Source organism: Rhinatrema bivittatum, chromosome 1 (genome assembly GCF_901001135.1).
Source record: "Rhinatrema bivittatum chromosome 1, aRhiBiv1.1, whole genome shotgun sequence".
Lineage (NCBI taxonomy): Eukaryota > Metazoa > Chordata > Amphibia > Gymnophiona > Rhinatrematidae > Rhinatrema > Rhinatrema bivittatum.
This window is the reverse complement of record NC_042615.1, coordinates 421,572,463-421,591,968: the sequence shown is the minus strand read 5'-3', so window position 1 is coordinate 421,591,968 and position 19,506 is coordinate 421,572,463. Positions and strand designations below refer to the sequence as shown.

The following is a 19,506-nucleotide window of genomic DNA, read 5'->3' as shown; positions in this document are numbered from 1 at the left end:
AACTTTTGGCCAGCTTGGGGGGGCCTCCTGACCCCCCCAAGCTGGCCAAAAGTTCTTTTTGGGCCGAACGAGCCGTCCGGCGCGAACGAGCCGGGAATCACGTGGCGCCGCGTCACTCAGACGCGACGTCACGTGATTCCCGGCAAGTTCGCGCCGGACGGCTCGTTCGGCCCAAAAAGAACTTTTGGCCAGCTTGGGGGGGCCTCCTGACCCCCTCAAGCTGGCCAAAAGTTCTTTTTGGGCCGAACGAGCCGTCCGGCGCGAACTTTCCGGGAATCACGTGACGTCGGCGTCACGTGATTCCCGGCTTGTTCGCGCCGAACGAGCCGTCCGGCGCGAACTTGCCGGGAATCACGTGACGTCGCGTCTGAGTGACGCGGTGTGCCACGTGATTCCCGGCTCGTTCGCGCCGGACGGCTCGTTCGGCCCAAAAAGAACTTTTGGCCAGCTTGGGGGGGTCAGGAGGCCCCCCCAAGCTGGCCAAAAGTTCTTTTTGGGCCGAACGAGCCGTCCGGTGCGAACGAGCCGGGAATCACGTGACGCCGGCGTCACTCGACGTGCCGCCGACGTCACATGCTTCTCGCCAAGGATTGCAGAAATGGCGTCCTCACTCCTCACTCCATCACCAGGGAGTTGTGGTAAGTCGGGGGGGGGGATTAAGGAGGGTGAGGGGGTTTATATTTTTATTTTGGCTCAACAATCGTGATTTCCCACATATCGAACATATCTATGTTCGATATGTGGGAAATCCGATCGTTTATGTCGAATCAATTTTTTAAGTAAAAAAAAAATATGAGTTGCGTTTTACTAATGCGGTCAATCCGAATGCACACCCCTAGTATCCTCCACCTGAGCTTAAAATACTGATAGCCCAGGCGGAATGCGGCAGGAGAGCTGGAGTCAGCGGCATCAGCATGGTCTCTTCTGAGCCACAGGAGCTGGGAAGAAGAGGAAGTGGTATGCAGCGGCCATGCGTGTGGGAAGAAGAGACCATGCTGGTGCATGCAGCATCAGCCTGAAGAAGAGAGGCACAGCCTGAAGAAGAGCAGCATGGCACAGAGCAGAAGAGGAGCAATGTCAAACCCTGTGACTGATGAGAATCCTTTCTCGAGGCTGCAAAGGCTGGAAGTGGAGGAGACTGCTGCTTTCGCTAGTTCGGTGGGAGGAGAGAGTGAGTGAGTGAGCAAGCATATGTGTTTGAGATCCCTTGTGTGTGTGTGTGTGTGTGTGTAAGTGTGTGTATGAGACAGCATGCATGTAAGTGAGTGATTGAGAGCCTGTATGTGTAAGTGTGTGATTGAAAACCTGTTTATGTGAAAGAGATAGCATGAAAGAGATGTGTGTGTGATTGAGAGCCTGTGTGTGATTGAGATCCTTTGTGTGTGAAAGAGATACATGAATATAAGTGTATTATTGAGAACCTGTATGTGTGAGAGAGATCATGTGTGTGACTAAGAGCCGGTGTAGGTGAGAGAGCATGTGAGTATCTGTTTGAGAGCCTGGTGTAAGTTAGAGAGCCTGGTGTAAGTTAGAGAAAGAGAGAGCATGGTGTAAGTGTGTGAATGAGTCTGTGTGTGAGAGAAAAAGCATGTGTGTATGTGTGTGATTGAGAGCCAGTGTGAGAGAGAGCTTGTGTGTGACAGAGAGGAGAAAGTTGCAAGTAAACCATCCTCCTGCGAATTCAAAACAATCTCAGGGCATCTGGAAGTTCAAACGTTCCCAGGTATGCCAAGCAAAGCATTTTTTTATCCTTATTTTTCATTATTGGATCTTTGTGTCTGCTATTTTGAAATATTTTATTGTTATCTGGAAATGTTTGATATTTTTTAATTATTGGATATTCCATTCATCAGCTGTTTTGAAATAATCTGGGTTTTTTTTGTTAGTATGGTTTACTGCTGTTGATTTTATATTTCTTGATTTATTTTATGAGGACTGGTGATGCTTCTCTTTTTCCTTTGTTACACTGCATACAGTCTCTCTGGCTTGTTGCAGTTTCCAGTTCAGTTTTTCTCTGCATGTTTCTAGTTAAGCTTTTTGGTCTCTTTATTCTTTGTTAGGCCTAGACTCTACTCAAAGGCCTAGATCAGTGGTTCTCAACCCTGTCCTGGGGACCCCCCAGCCAGTTGGGTTTTCATGATATCCACAATGAATATGCATGAGAGAAAATTTGCATGCACTGCCTCCATAACATGCAAATTTTCTCTCATGCATATTCATTGTGGATATCATGAAAACCCGACTGGCTGGGGGGTCCCCAGGACAGGGTTGAGAACCACTGGCCTAGATCAATGTCAATGTTATATCCTTGCCCTCCTTGACATCTCCGCAGCGTTTGACACTATAAGCCACAACCTCCTCCTTTCTCGTCTATCAGACATAGGCATATCAGGTACTGCCCTGATATACCTGTCCAACAGACAATACACTGTAAAAATTGGGAATTCTGAATCCTCCCAGATCCCCCTCTCCCAAGGCGTCCCTCAAGGCTCATCTCTCTCCTCCACCCTTTTCAATATATATCTCCTATCCCTCTTCCATCTCCTCTCCAACCTAGGCCTCAAATGTTTCATATACGCCTATGATGTACAGGTCCTCATACCCATACAAGAATCCATCACCAAATCCCTAAAATTTTGGGAGAAATGCCTCTCTTCTATAAATACACTCCTCACGAACATCCACCTTTCACTCAACACGACAAAAACAGAGCTGCTCATCATATCCAACACACAGAACCCTAGGCTATCACCCACTAGTAACCCCTCACTCAACTTGACCTCTATGCAATTGCCAGTACGTAATCTTGGTATCATGATAGACCATCAACTAAATTTCAAAAAATACATTAATACCATCCTAAAAGAAGGATTCTATAAGCTCCCCGTATTGAAGAAACTCAAACCCCCTTCTCCACCCACATGATCTCCGCACAGTCATACAAGCAACCATCTGCTCAAAATGGATTACTGCAACTCCCTACTTCTGGGCCTTCCATACTCCACCATCAAACCACTTCAAATGTTGCAGAATGCGGTGGCTAGAACCCTCACTAATTCTCGCAAATCAGATCATATAACCCCTGTCCTCAAAGAACTTCATTGGCTCCCTATACCCTCACAGATCCTCTTCAAAACTCTTACTATCATCCACAAAACACTATACAACTACAACTCCAGCTGGCTTGATGATCCTCTTCGCTTCACCCTTCACAACCGCCCCACTAGAACAACTCACAAAGGCACTCTTCACACTCCCTCCCTTAAGAATGCTCATCTCTCCTCCACGAAGGAGCGAGCTCTTTCATTCGCAGGTCCCACCCGTTGGAATGCCCTACCCATGAACTCCACATTGAGCCCTGCCTGTACAAATTTTTAAAAAAGCTAAACTGGCTCTTTAAGCAGGCATTTCCAGCATAGGTCCCCCAGGTCTTCCGCCCAAACAGTCTGGCTTTTTATTACTATGATCTTACTTATGTATATATGTTTGACTTTATTATATTCTGTTTTATATAATGTATTCTGCTTTATATAATGTATATATGTTTTGTCTTTATTATATTTTGCTTTATATAATGTAATGCATCTCCTTACTCTCTTGCATCCTCTGCCTAAGTTCCCTACCCTTTTCTTGCTGTCCCCCCTGTTCACTGTACTTCCAACAGTTCTTGGTAAACTGTTATGATGTATTTCTCTTAGTTCACTGTAAACCGATATGATGTTCCCACGAATGTCGATATAGAAAAATTGTTAAATAAATAAATAACTAATGTAGTTTCTGTGTAGGGCTCTATAGCAGCCTGGCTTGTTCTGTTTTCCTAATAAGAGGTGTATTGGTGTCTTAAGGCCTGCTGTAATATTTTCATTGTTGCCTTTTCGTAGGTAAGGTGGTTACTGTTTGTATGCTGGAAATTGTTGATTTGGAATGGGTTGTTTACTATTTATGCAATTTCTGTTCAGACAGAGAACTTATCTTTCCCTTGTATCATTCTTAACAATAAAAAAAATACTGGACTTTTATTTTTTTTATTTCCACTGTGAATTGTAATGAGCAGTGTGTCACACATGTGAGCATGGTGTGTCAGGAGTGTCACAATGGGAAAAAGGTTGAGAACCACTGCTTTAGATTGTAGTGTCTGCTGCAGGATCACTCCCTCCCCTCCTTTTCTCTGGACAATCAGACTGATACATATCGTCTTGTGTAAAACACGTGCTCATCATTGAGAGCCCGCTCTCCTAACTCGCGCCCAGCCACCTCTTCTGGGCATAGATGCATTATTTAAATGAGGGGGTCATGCTAAAAAGGACGTGCTAGGGATAAATTGTGGGTCCCTAGTGCGTCCATAGCATCGGGCGCCCAGGAGAAGTGGTTGTGTCCTGGTTAGGAAAACAGACGCTCAATTAATGAGTGTCCGTTTCCCTAACCTGAGGCCAGTAAAAGTTTTTTTCATGCTGCTTCCTGTGGGTCCTCCTACTTAGTATCAGGACAATACTAAGTAGGAAGAATCACAAAAAAGCAGTAATTTGGGCTTTTTTGGCTTTGTGGGGTTTGTTTTTTTTAGATGGCTTGAAGCTAGCGTTAAGTTGTCCATGTTAAAATGTGTGCATCGGTCATACGGTGATCTTTTGCATCGAGGGGTAATAGCCAATTTATAATATGTAAATGCACCTCATCTACGTGCATTTACACATTATGACCACTATTAGCTACGTGCTGGTTTGCATGCGCTAATCCCCATATTGCATCGAGTGTTAGCTTAGCGCGTCCAAAACGCCCGTCCATGAGATTGTTAGCCTGTGCGCTAGACTCAGCGCATGATAGAGCATCAGCCTGAATAGCAGGGGAAGGGCTGAATTAGGGAGTGGAATGGCTGTTCTTTGCTCTGTCTAGTCCGGGTTCACTTCCCTCTTCCCTGCAGGCTGACTGGAAGGGAGGGGCTGGAACTTCTGCTATTCTTCTTTAATCTGAAAAGAAGTTCCCTCACAAATTAAGCCCTGATAGGCCTAATACCATATGCACTCCAAGTGTATTTTTTTGTTTTTTTTGCAGGGTTTTCTGGTTGGCTCCTCAGCATGGTAAAATAATGTACATGCTGTGATTTTTTTTTTACCTAAGAAGACTGTTTTGAATGTCCTTTTTCCTGTAAAATTGGTTATTATAAATGCAGGATTTTTAATAGTGTGTGGTGATGGCAAGGGAGCACGGGCACAAGGCTGTAAGGGGCCTAGTTTGCCTAATGCCCTTGTATTGGCCCGGAGAGAATGCACCACCATTCACCGATCTCCCACTTCTCCAGGGCAAAATACTGGAGAAAGGTGAGCGGCAGGTCTTAGGGTTCTTGGGAGTGTGGCAGAGTGGCCCGCTTCTTAAAAACATTATCTCTGACACTTTATCTGCCACTCCTCTGGGAATTCTGGTGCCTGCTTTCCCTCTTCTGCAGCATTTCAAATCACTAAAATGGCCGTAAAGTCTTCCGTAAAAGAGACTCCCTCTTGATGATTTGACCTTGGCCGTGCTCTGTGGGGACAGTGTCATCCTAACCCTCGCCTCAGGCAGCAAATTCTCTTGAGCAACCCCAATCCCTGGGTAATTGTGAATGGAGTTCCTGGTGCCAGGATCTCAGCACAGGGTCCAATTGAGCTGGAAGGAAAGGAGGAACTACTGCACCAAAAAGAACCAAAAAAAGGCATTTTAAAAAAAATCTAGTTTTGTTCTACATTGGAAAATTAACAAAAATGTGTCATAACCATACAAAACTATTGCGTAATGAAGCAAAGCGAGCATTTGAAAGCTGTTCTTCTGTCCAAGCTCCAATCTTTACGTCTCTGGATCACTTCTTCCTAAGGGGCAAAAAAAAGAGGGTAAAATAAGACAACTTTATCCTTTTCTAAGCATTTTTGTTTAAATCAAAGCTTAATTTATTCAGTACACCAAGTTTCCATGGAAAAATTCTATTTTTATGTTCAAAGGGGAGATTTTAAAACATACGCGCGGGCATACATTTGTGCACACAACCTGGCACGCACAAATGTACGCCCGATTTTAGAACTTGCGCACTTTGTGTGCACCGAGCCATGCTGCCTTCCTCCGTTCCCTACCCCCCATACCTTCCCTTCCCGTTCCCTACCCCCCTACACCTTCCCTTCCCCTAACTCTACTGCCCCCCAGCCCTAAGCTAAACCCCCCTAAAAAATTTACTTACCGAGTTACGCCTGCCTTGGTCAGGCGCAAGTTGCGCGCGCTGGCCAATGGCCAGCCCGCGATCCCGGTTTCAGCGGTAAATGGCCGCTATGCCTGAAGGCTCCGGCCCCGCCCCTGGACCACCCTGCCCCGCCCATGCCCCACCCCTTTTTTCAAGCCCTGGGACTTACACGTGTCCTGGGGATTTATGCACGCCACCAGGCCTTTTGAAAATAGGCCCGGCCACGTAATCCCTCTAAGCATGTAAATCCTCCTGGATTTATGCGCACAGGGCTTTGAAAATCTGCCCCAAAATGAATATTGACCACCAATGCCAATTTAGCTGGGAAATATAGGTTTTCACTGATCTCTACCTCATATAACCTCTGTCAAAGCCAGCGGCAGTCAGAGGGGTTTATGTAGTGAGTTGCGCTAGGCTGAGAGCACATTTTTACCCGTTTGTGTCCTCTTCGTTTGTTCTTTAACTGATGCCATCTGCTGGGGTTGCACTGGAGTTAATTAACTCTGGCACATTCACCCAAGCAGACACTGCCAATTTGATGTACAGCATTGTAGGCAGGAACCCATTCTATGCAAAGACCTGCTATGTGTGATGTCTGAGTGCTACCTGAACTTAAGGTGAGCTGTATTTGTTTGTTTTACTTTCTTTCACTGTAAATAAATTGCACATAAAGGAAACAGCCAGAGTCTGCCTCCTTATTCCTTCTGGCTGTTTCCCACGCCGCTATCGCCAAGTTACCAGAACAGCTTATTTACAGTGGGAAAAACAAAGCTAAAACAATCAGTGCCGCTCACCTTAACTTCAGGTAACACACAGTCCTTAAACGTAACAGGTCTTGGCATATGGTGGGTGTCTAACTGCTTCCCGGGGCCTGCCTAACCTTTCTAGACCCTGAGTTCTTATACTCTGGTGAGAGGCTCCTACTTTCACCCAGGATTTCTTGTGGATCTGGATTTGAAAGAGGACAAGGCGAGACAACTGTGCCCAGTCCCTTAAGGTAGTCTGAGGGAGTTTCCTATAGATTCCTTCACAACATTTTGCACATCCATAGGTTTGCTTTGCCTATATTATGCACAGGTCACTCCTTCATATAAATATTAAAATCAAAATGACAGGACGTGATATCACCTCGAGAGATAGCTGCTTGACGAGGCTGCTTCCGACCTAAAATTACTGTATCCCTTTTCTTCGGTGCTCAGCAGCACGGCAATTAAACAGTTCTCTTGTTAAAGTCTCTCCGCACAATCCCCGATGTTGTAGTTAAAGAACAAAATGGAATTAACACAGTTTTCTTACTCTGGCACGACCAGGCCTGTGATGGAAGGCCTAGATCATGCTGCACTACCTCCCCATTCAGAGGTAAGCCCAGGCAATGCAGCAGCCCCAGAAGCCCAGGGAGAAACTCCATCACAGCTCGAATTCCAACAATGGTTTAAAGAACTGCGGGGAGATATGTTGGCTGTTATTAGGGAGGAAATCGTTGGCACAGTAACAGAACTCAAAGCTGATCTGATGAAACTCAGACATGGCGTTGAGGAGGTGGAATCCCGACTAGAAGATCAGACAGCGGAATCAATGTAGATTAGGGAAGTGAATAACAAATTACAAGCTGCACAGGAGGACCTCCAGGATCGCCTGGAGAACCATATGAGAAGGGCTAACCTCAGGTTCAGAGGGATCCCGGAAAGCCAGGAAAATGTGAACTGTTTCTGAGTTGTGGAAAGTATTTGTGCAACCATTGGGGTAGATTTTCAAATAGCGCGAATTGGCCTACTTTTGCTGGCGCATCAGGCGCAAGCAAAAGTAAGCTGGATTTTAGTAGATACGCGCGGAGCCGCGCGTATCTGCTAAAAACCTGGATCGGCGCGCGCAAGGCTATTGATTTTGTATAGCCGGCGCGCGCCAAGCCGCGCAGCCTACCCCTGTTCCCTCCGAGGCCGCTCCGAAATCGGAGCGGCCTCGGAGGGAACTTCCTTTTGCACCTCCCCTCACCTTCCCCTCCCTTCCCCTACCTAACCCACCCACCCGACCCTGTCTAAGCCCCCCCTTACCTTTGTCGGGGGATTTACGCCTCCCAGAGGGAGGCGTAAATCCCCGCGCGCCAGCGGGCCTCTTGCGCGCCGGGACGCAACCTGGGGGTGGGTACGGAGGGCGCGGCCACGCCCCCGGACAGCCCCGGGCCATAGCCACGCCCCGTACCCACCCCCAAAACGCTGCCGACACGCCCCTAAACGCCGCAACGACCGGGCCCGCCCCCGACACGCCCCCGACACGCCCCCTCGGAGAACCCCGGGACTTACGCAAGTCCCGGGGCTCTGCGAGCGCCGGTAGGCCTATGTAAAATAGGCTCACCGGCGCGCAGGGCCCTGCTCGCCTAAATCCGCCCGGATTTGGGCGGATTTAGGCGAGCAGGGCTCTGAAAATCCGCCCCATTATGAGGAAGAGCTGTTATGGTCCTGAGGAGTTGATCCTTAGTCCGAGGTAGAGTCGGCGCTACCTGCGAGAGAAGACCCTCACATGTCCCTACCGTCGGAAGACGAGGCAGTACTGAAGCAAGGACCGGATGGAGCTTCACCAGTACTAGCCCTGTTCACCCCAGGTTGAGCCCTTGATTATGTGGGGCCGGTTGGACTTAGGTGGACCTCCATGAAGGCAGGAGAAAAGTCAATGTACAGTCCGAGGTTGGAAATCTGAGGGAGGTCGGAAGCCAGTCCAGGAGTCAGTGCCAGAAGAATGGTCGGAAGCCGGTCCAGAAATCAGAAGCCAAAGATCCGTACAAGGAGGAAGGGAGCAGAAGCAGGAACTGGGCAGGAGAACAGGAGCAGGTCCGAGGAAGGCAGGCAGTGGAGCACAGGAAATAGGAACAGGAATTCAGGATCAAGAACTCAAGAACAATCCAGAACCAGGAGCCAAGAAACCAAGGCAAGTTCTGAGAGGCAGACCTTGCCTTAAATAGTAAACTGGAAGGAGGAGTCCCCCGGAAGGAGCTGCGGCAATATCCTGTCATGGCCCCTTTAAAAGAATTGATGAGCTGCACGTGCAGCTCTAGGCAGGCCCGGCGGGGGTGGAGCCAGCAACAGAGGGGAGATACGCCAAAGGACGCAGCCCGGTCAGCAGCAGCTGGAACGGCCGCAAAGAAAGCATCCATCACGGCTGCCTGCTCCTGCAGGCACTTCAGCGGCAGTCCTCCCACGGGTGTGAGTGGCCTGCCCCAGTCATTGACCGCTGTGGCCGGCGGCTGTAACAGTACCCTCTCCTTTAGGCCTCCCCTTAGAAGGCTTGGGTTTTCCCGGGTGATCGGTATGAAAGTTCTTGATAAGATCCTTATCTAGGATGTTGGTAGCAGGCTCCCACAAATTCTCTTCAGGCTCGAATCCCTCCCAGGCTAGGAGGTACTACCCGTTGAGGATCTCTAGGCTGCCGAGCTAGGCTGCGGACCTTCAGGGACCTTCCGAGTAGGCCAGGTGAGGACCAGAGGTTTTAACAGGGACACGTGGAAGGAATTATGGATTCTCAGTGTGGCAGGCAGATGCAGTTGATAGGTCACGGGACCTAGCTGCCGTATCACTGGGAAGGGACCAATATAGCTGCGGGCCAGTCTCATCGACGGGACTCTTAGATTGATTTGCCTGGTGCTAAGCCACACCTTTTCTCCCGGATGGAACCGTGGAGCCGGTCATCGGTGTTTGACCGCAAATTTCTTTGCGGTACTAGCCGCCTTATGAGCATCTGCTGGGTATGAAACCAGAGTCTCTTCAATTACATAGCTGTAAGCTGGGCTGCCGGTGAAGGAACAAGCAGAGGCAGAGGCAAAGGCGGTCTGGGTTGTCATCCGAAAATAATTTGAAAAGGTGAGGCCCCGGTCGAGGTAGAGGCATGTGAGTTGTGGGAAAACTCCGCCCAGGGGAGAAGTGCTGCCCAGTCGTCCTGACGGGTATTGACATGCAAACGTAGAAATTGTTTCAAGGTATAATTCGTATGTTCTGCCTGACCATTGGCTTGAGGGTGAAATGTGGTGGTAAAGTCCAGGCCTAGTTCTTACAGAGGTTGAGCTAGTATCGGGCCGCAATCAGATGTGATGTGCTGCGGTATTCCATGGAGGCGGAAGATATGTAACATGAACAGTTGGGCCTGTTATAATTAGTGAGGTTTGGGTGGACCCTTGGACACTGTGGCAGCTGATCACGCCCACGGGGGGGAAGTCCCGTGAGGGGCCACAGGTCAGGCTCAGCTTAGGACACACAAACACAGAGATTGACCTTTTATTAGATAATGTGATGAAGCCACCAGAGGTGGCAGTAGTGAGCAGCAGAAGTAGCCTGGCTGGGCTAGTATCCCTCAGGCTCTGGAACAGCGACTCCTCCAGTAGCAATGCTGTAGTGGAAAGAACTGAGAATAATGAGTACAGTGGAATATGCATAAAGCCCCAGTATGGAGAACCCCAGGATAGGGGGAGCAGGCCCTCGAGGAGCGAGAACCTGATCCCTGAGAGCTGAGCGGCTTGAAGGTAATGTACTCACACAGCGGTTCTACGTAGGAGATGGCACTAGGGCTGGAACGGAGGCAGGCCCTCGAGCAGCGAGTACCTGGTTCCAGGGAACAGCTCTGAGGTGAAGATGGTAGTACTCACTGGTGTTGAAGATAGCGAATCCTTCCAGGCAGAAGAGAAGGTAAGGAGCAGGCAGCGAGTCAGGGCCCTCAAGGAGTGAGTACCGGTTTCCTGATAGTGAGCTGAAAAGCAAGTGAGGCCCCCGAGGAGCGCGTACCCCGTTAGTGTTAAGAGTCCAATGGAAGATTGGAGAGGCAGAGTAGCTGGGTACAGAGAGCGAATCCCATCCGTAAGATTCCCCTTGCTAACTCAAATGCTAGCAAACATCATAGGCTTTAAATATCCAGGCAGCATGATGTCATCACAGGGGGACGCCCCTGAGGTTCGTGCTAAATAGGAAATAAGAGTAAAGGCCGCACGGCGTGCGTGCCCTAAGGTACCAGCAGAGGATGGCGGGAGGCAGCACCCAAGCCGATCTGGGGACACCGGAAAGGATGGCAGGCAGACGCCATGGCAGCTAGGTGTCCATCCATAGCGAGAGGAGGTGCAAAGAAAGAAAGGTAGGCGGAGTGAAGCCGTCGGGAAGGGACGGTTGCAACAGGGCCAGATGGGGAGACAATGGGAGGGAGGGTAGCGGGGTGAAGTGGGCCATTTTGGAAAATCGATCCACTATTACCCATATCATTGTGTTGCCCTCAGAAGGCGGAAGGTCCACAATGAAGTCCGTGGAGATGTGTTGTCCAAGGCTTCATGGGAATTGGAAGAGGTTGTAATAGCCCCCAAGTTTCTCCTGCTGGAATCTTGTGCTGAGCACAGATTGGGCACGAATCAACATATGCTCATATGTCTTTGCGCATCTCGGGCCACCAATAATGCTGTTGGAGAAGAGTTTGGGTCCGGGCTTGTCCTGGATGTCCAGCCGACTGGGAATCATGAGCCCAGGCTAAGACCTTGCTACGAAGCCTCTTCAGCAGCACAGTTTTACTAGGTGGGACAGTAAGTGTAACAGAGAGGATGATGCGAGCCTGGTCTATGATGTGCTGAATAGGCTCATCTGTGTCTTCAGCGTAGAAAGATCAGGATAAGGCATCTGCCTTAATGTTCTTGTTAGCTAGTCGATATCAGAGTTCAAATTCAAAACGTGTGAAAAAGAGCACCCAGCGAGTTTGGCACGGGTTCAGACAGTGGGCTTGCTGGAGATACACCAAGTTCTTATGATCAGTGTAGACTGTTATATGGTGTTGTGCTCCTTCCAACCACTGTCGCCACTCATCGAATGCAAGCATAATGGCTAGGAGCTCTTTGTCCGTTCCGTGGATTAAGTAATATAGTATATTACTTTTGTTGTATATTACAGTTGCATTATGTATTTAAATTGTTAAGAATTATGGGATCCTCTGTTATATACCAGATCCCTCATGTTCTAAATCAAGTTTTTGTTTTTGTTTTATTCGTAGCTTTGAATACCGCAAAGAAATTACTGTTCCCCTCCCGACACAGCCGCTTTTGGCGAAACACGGGTCCGTGTCGGGGGACCGCGTGTTGAAAAACTCTTGTGTCTCTTAAGCAATGGAGTTGCCGATTTAATGAATTAAACATTTGTGTATACAAAATTTGGAAGTTTGGGACTGACTTGATATCTCTGCATCTCCTTGGTGACTTGGAAGGTATTCATAAAAAAAAAAAAAAAAGGATTGGATAAGTTCTTGGAGGAGAAGTCCATTACCTGCTATTAAGTTCACTTACAGAATAGCCACTGCCATTAGCAATGGTTACATGGAATAGACTTAGTTTTTGGGTACTTGCCAGGTTCTTATGGCCTGGATTGGCCACTGTTGGAAACAGGATGCTGGGCTTGATGGACCCTTGGTCTGACCCAGTATGGCATTTTCTTATGTTCTTATGTTCTTATGTTCATAATGGCCATCCCTGGTATTAAAAGCCGTCTTCCACTCATCACCCTCTCGAATCCTGATCAGATTGTAGGCTCCTTGAAGGTCTAATTTCGAGAAAACCCTGGCTCCCTGTAACTGGTCGAAGAGCTCGGCTATCAGGGGCAACGGGTATTGGTCCTTAATGGTAATCGCATTCAACTCACGGAAGTCAATACAAGGACGCAAAGCCCCATCTTTTTTGCTGACAAAGAAGAAGCCGGCCCCAGCTGGGGACGTGGACCATCAGATAAAGCCCTTCTGAATATTGTCCTGAATATAATCGGACATGGCACGGGTCTCCAGGGTGGACAACGGATAAACTCTTCCACATAAGAACATAAGAAAAAAACATAAAAAAAGGCCAGAAAAAGGGCCTTTTCGGTAGCAGGACCCTCTCTCTGGAACTCTATACCCAATCCACTTCATCTACTATCCAATTCTCAACAATTTAAGAAATCATTAAAAACATATCTATTTCAAATAGCATTCAACATCCCTCCACACCACTCTGCCTCTAACCAACAACACTCTACAACCCAGCACCCCCTCCCCTGTTTCCACAGGTTTATTTTTATTTCTTTTCTCCATTTCAAACCCCCCCCCCCCTTACCCTTTCCTTCCCCATGATTATAAAATGAATTATGGCCCGGCTCCATTATTAATTAGATTTTTGTTACCTTTTAGGTATATACCAGTTTTTGTATTTTTAACTTTATTTTAATTCCATTTTATTTTAATTTTATCTTTATTTTTACTTTGTAAACCGTTTTGACAAAAAAAACCCTTGCTTTGAAAAACTGTATATAAATACTTTTAAATAAATAAATAAATAAATAAATAAACAAATAAGATTATACAGCTATGGCAGAAAAAACGAGTTTTATTTGGAAACACAGACCACCAAGGGTGGCAAGAAGAACCCTTTATTTAGATAAGATGAGGGGGGGGGGGGGGGGTTAGAGGTACCAAATCTGAGATGGTATTATGTGGCATCCCAGTTGCGGGCTGTTTTAGATTGGCATAGAACCAAGTGGATTCCACCTTGGGTTGGAATAGAGGAGAGTTGGGCAGGTAGGATGCCCCTTGCTATGACGGTGTGGATGAGGAGAGTGATCGTAGTTTAGACCCTGCCTTGTGTTCTAATGGGCAGCGGTGGGTCTAACTCGTTTGTAGCAAGTTTGGGGTGGTCATGGGGTACTTCCCATCCAGTTGATTAAGGATGCCTATTCTATAAGTGGGCGGGATCAATTTGCTTTAATTTAATTGATGCATTTTGTGAACCAGAAGGGTATAATCTCGGCCCTGAGGCAGGGTAAGACATTTTTTGACGGACTCTGTGATCAAGCTGACCCCCTTCGATGACCTATTTCCAAATTATATCGTCTACTTAATGCAGATTTAAAGAGCAAGCTTGCTCATATTAGAGGGGTGGGTATGTGACTTGGGTGGCCCCTTGGAAGAGGAGTAGTGGAAACAGTGTTATCTAGCTATAAGGAAATGTTCAGTTTCCTCATTATATATTTTATATAGGTGGTATTTTAAACTGGTTAAACTTCACAGGCTGTTCCCTGCACTCTCTGACATTTGATGAAGAGGTTGTGGGGCACCAGGTACCTTTTTCCATCTATGGTGGGGTTGTCCCCGGGTGCAAGAGAGATGGAGGGAAACTGCATCCTTCCTTCATTCTTTGACAGGGCGGAAAAGTAACTATAGAGCCCAAATTGTTTTTGTTGGGAATTTCAAATCAATTGCTTTCCAGCATGGAATATAAACTTTTAATGCAAATTTTGTTGGCTGAAAGGGGGGAGATAGAGTGCAGTTGTCATTTCCCTGAAATCCCTACCTTATCTTCTGTTAAGATTAGACTTCGAGGAGTATATCATATGGAGCATCTGACGGCGATTTGTAATCAATCGCTTGGGCGCTTTCACTGAATTTGGAAGCCTTATGAAGACTGGTTATTATTATGCGGGAAGGGGGTGGTGTAATTCCCTTTTAAGTCTGTTACGCATATGGTGTGCATTCATATATTTGTTTATTGACTCCTTTGTTTTGATACTTGGTTGAGTATATAGGGACTGGGTATTATTAAGAGGATGGGTATCCTGAGGGGTTGGGTTGTTGTTCAGTAATAATATGAGCATAGAGTTTTTGTTATGATATTTCTAATGGTTTTTGTTTGCTGTAAACTCAGAGATTTCTCAATAAGACTTTAAATGAAAAAAAAAATTCAAAATTCAAGGCAAAGGTGGACAGTGTTAGAGCTATTTAACACTAAAACAATCCAGGACTAATGCTTGCAGCACCACTGGAAGCACTGCAAAGCCATTTTGTGCCTGGCATGAAGTGTTTACTGCCAGCACAAATGTCCACCACCTCAGAAACTCTGTCTTTTACACACCCCATTCATTGAAACCTTTGAAAATCAAACTAATATTGGCCTGGTTGTATTTTTAATCAATCAGCATACAAGAAAAGTAAGGCGCATTCAACACAACCTTCATTTGAATCCAAATTTTTCTAGTCTGCCAAAGGTTTGCTACAACTTATGTTACTTTTATAGACTACACTGCCTTGTTCTACCTGCCTTCTTGAGTCTATCTCAGTAAGTAGGTATTCTATGTAGGTTATTTAATTTTTGTGCCAATGTGTATAGAGTTTAGTGTTTTCACATTACCTAATTACATTTCGCCATCCAATGCTTTGTCGCTAGTTCTTTGGGTCTTGCTCTGCTCTGTCACTTTAATCATTCCATCAGCATGTGCTTCTCCAACCATATTGGTGGCATGACACTGGTAAATACCTTCATCTTCTTTCATTAGAGGGTTAATCTAAGGAAAAAGTGAAAATGAAGAGGCAGCATGGCAGCTGAGTCCTTTGGAAACATTCGTAGATACCATCAATAGCACTTTCTCAGAGTAACATAGGAACATAAATATATAGAGAGACATAGAAATGATGGCAGAAGAAGACCAAACGGGCCATCCAGTCTGCCCAGCAAGCTTTCACACTTGTTTTTTTTTTTTATCATTACTTATCTGTTACTCTTGGCCCTTAGTAACATTTTGGTTCTATTTCCCTTCCATCCCCGCCATTAATGTAGAGAGCAGTGCTGGAACTGCATCTAAGTGAAGTATCTAGCTTAATTGGTTAGGGGTGGTAATTGCCGCAATAAGCAAGCTACTCCCACTCTTATTTGTTTACCCAGCCTGTGCAATTCAGTCCTTGGTTGCTGTCTGAATATAAATACACTTATCTTCATTCCCCCTGCCGTTGTAGCAGAGAGCTATGCTGGATATGCATTGAAAATGAAGTATCAGGCTTAATTGATTCGGGGTAATAATCGTCGTAACAAGCAAGCTACACCCATGCTTATTTGTTTACCCAGACTATGTAATTCAGTCCTTGTTGGTTGTTGTCTGAATATAAATCATCTTTTCTTCACCCCCCCTGCCGTTGAAGCTGGATATGCATTGAAAGTGAAGTATCCGGCTTATTTGGGTTGGGGTAGTAACCGCCGTAACATGCAAGCTACTCCCCACTTTTTTGTGAATGCAAATCCTTTTTTCCACATTTCCTCTTGCCATTGAAGCATAGAGCAATGTTGGAATCGTATTAACCATGTGTATGTTTATTGAATAAGGGTATTATCTCCAGGTAGTAGCCGACATTCCCGTAAGCCAACCTCTCTTCATTCACATCCTCTAGACTTTATGGATCCACAGTGTTTATCCCACACCCCTTTGAAGTCCTTCACAATTTTTGTCTTCACCACTTCCTCCGGAAGGGCATTCCAGGTATCCACCACCCTCTCCGTGAAGAAATACTTCCTGACATTGGTTCTGAGTCTTCCTCCATGGAAGACTCAGAACCAAATCGTGACCCCTGGTTTTGCTGATTTTTTTCCAACGGAAAAGGTATGTCGTTGTCTTTGGATCATTAAAACCTTTCAAGTATCTGAAAGTCTGTATCATTTCACCTCTGCTCTTCCTTTCCTCCAGGGTGTATATATTTAGATTCTTCAATCTCTCCTCATAAGTCATTCGATGAAGACCATCCACCTTTTTGGTCGCCCTTCTCTGGACCGCCTCCATCATGTCTCTGTCCCTTCGGAGATACGGTCTCCAGAATTGAGCACAATACTCCAGGTGAGGCCTCACCAAGGACCTGTACAAGGGGATAATCACTTCCCTTTTCTTACTCGATATTCCTCTCTCTATGCAGCCCAGCATTCTTCTGGCTTTAGCTATCGCCTTGTCACATTGTTTCCCCGACTTCAGATCGTTAGACACTATCACCCCAAGGTCTCTCTCCTGCTCCGTGCACATCAGCCCTTCACCCCCCATCGAATACAGTTCTTTCGGATTTCCACACCCCATATGCATGACTCTGCACTTCTTGGCATTGAATCTCAGCTGCCATATCTTCGACCACTCTTCCAGTTTCCTTAAATCCGGTCTCATTCTCTCCACTCCTTCCGGCGTGTCCACTCTGTTGCAGATCTTAGTGTCAGCCGCAAAAAGACAAACCTTACCTTCTATCTCATCTGCTATGTCGTTCACATAGATATTGAACAGGACCGGTCCCAACACCGATCCTTGCAGTACTCCGTTTAACACCGCTCTCTCTTCAGAATAAGTTTCATTTACTATCACACACTGTCTTCTGTCCATCAACCAGTTTGCAATCCAGGCCACCACCTCGGCACTCACTCCTAAGCTTCTCATTTTATTCACCAACCTCCTGTGCGGGACCATATCAAAAGCTTTGCTGAAATCCAAGTAGATGACATCAAGCACTCTTCCTTGATCCAGTTCTTTAGTCACCCATTCAAAAAGATCAATCAGATTTGTCTGACAGGATCTTCCTCTGGTGAATCCATGCTGCCTCTGGTCCAGCAATTCTCCAGACTGTAGATAGTTCACTATTCTTTCTTTCAGCAGCGACTCCATTACTTTTCCCACCACCGGGGTGAGGCTAACCGGCCTGTAGTTTCCAGCCTCCTCTCTGCTCCCACTCTTGTGAAGTGGGACCATCACCGCTCTTCTCCAATCACTCAGCACCACTCCTGTTTCTAGGGATCTATTGAACAGGTCATACAGCGGACCAGCCAGCACATCTCTGAGCTCCCTCAGTATCCTGGGATGAACCTCATCAGGCCCCATGGCTTTTTCCACTTTCAGTTTCCCCAGCTCTTCCCATACATTCTCTACTGTAAACGGAGTTACATCTACTCCACTCCCCTCCAGTTTCTTATTAACTAGCGATGGACCTTCTCCAGGGTCCTCTTTAGTGAACACCGAACTGTAGTATTTGTTTAATATTCTGCCATTTCTTCATCTCTCTCCACACATTGATACTTTTCGCCTTTCAATTTCACTATACCACTTTGAACTTTTCTCCTTTCTCTGATGTATCTGAAAAATGTTTTGTCACCTCTCTTTATCTCTTTGGCAATCCTTTCTTCTGCTTGACTTTTTGCCGTCTTGATTACTTTCTTTGTCTCCCTCAGTTCTACCAGATATTCTTCTTTGTGCTCCTATCTTTGGGATCCTTTATATTTCTTAAACGCTGTTCTTTTAGCAGAAAAAGACACATGATCCATCCAGTCTGCCTAGCATGGTTTCTTTTAGGGTTGTAACTGCCGCTCCGTGCAAGTTACCCCATCGGGTTCAGGGATGGAAAATCCCATCCGGGTGTCAGGGTTCTTACTTACTAAGTCTTGGTTGATCAGATAGTACAGTGGACCAGAAAGCTAATCTCTGCTATGGAAATGCTGACCAGGCATTTCTGGGGATGAGATAACCTTTCCTTCACTGGATCATTGTTAGAACCCTCTTCAGCCTCTCTGGCCATGAGGCATCAATTTACAATTTAGATAAGGGAAGGTAGTTGTATGACCTCATCCATAGGAATGTCGAAGTGACTGATATGCTTCATATAAACAGTAGAAAATATCCACAAATTAAAAACACAGATGGAAGGTTTACTTGAATCCTGCACTCTCAAATAAAACATGTTCCTGTCCTGTAGACATTAAAATTATCCCGGCTAGAACCTAAAGGCTTGGGAACTAATAGGACCCTCTGGTTTAAGGGCTTTCAGGTCCTCATTCCCTACATCAGTAACCAAGACAACAGAGTTGCTTACCTGTAACAAGTATTCTCCTAGGACATGGGTGACTTCATCAGATGGAGCCCAGCATGGAAAACTTATGTCAAAGTTTCTAGAACTTTGACTAGGCATACTAAGCATGCCTAGCATGCCCTTTACCACACAACCACTCGGGGTTCCTCTTCAGTCTTGTAACATAGAATTACAATAAAAAATAAAATTAAAAATAGGAGAAACCCAACTCCGCAGAGTGGCAGGTGGGTTTCGTGAGGACTAACAACCTGCTGTCCTCGAAGAACACCTGGTCATATAAGCAACTCTGCTTTCTCCTAGGTTTCTCCTAGGACAAGCAGGATGGTAGTCCTCACACATGGGTGAATCCCTAGCTACAGGCTGCTCCCCAACAGAAAAAAGGGGACCAACATGCACCAACCAGGTGCCAGCAGGCACAACAACCACAGTGCTATTGGAACAGAGGGAAAGATAGCCTGAACCCCACAATGGGCCCTAGACAGTAAAGTTGGGTTCTACCCCTCAGGTTCCTGCCATGACAATTTAAGAAGAGGGCAGTCTCGCGTGTGTGCCTTAGGTAACCCTGGATGTAAGATGGCTGCCGGGAACGCCCATGCTGTCCAGGGCATGCCATGAGGGTCGGCGTGTGGAAGCAGAGGCCGCCATCCTTCCCAGGCTCGGAACTGAATAGAGAA

At 46.5% G+C, this 19,506-nt stretch overlaps 1 protein-coding gene across 1 annotated transcript in view; it reads right to left on the bottom strand.

Annotated features, from left to right (window-relative positions):
* Nucleotides 1–4,399: 4,399 nt before the first annotated feature.
* LOC115092491 (insulin-like growth factor-binding protein-like 1) overlaps nucleotides 4,400–19,506 on the bottom strand; it is a 53,772-nt gene continuing 38,665 nt past the window's right edge. The window contains exons 4-5 of the mRNA XM_029603347.1: nucleotides 15,363–15,516; nucleotides 4,400–5,840 (exon numbers count right to left, since the gene is read on the bottom strand). Of these exons, the coding sequence (XP_029459207.1) occupies nucleotides 15,367–15,516 (150 nt within the window). The 3' untranslated portion in view covers nucleotides 4,400–5,840; nucleotides 15,363–15,366. The remainder of the gene's footprint in view (nucleotides 5,841–15,362; nucleotides 15,517–19,506) is intronic.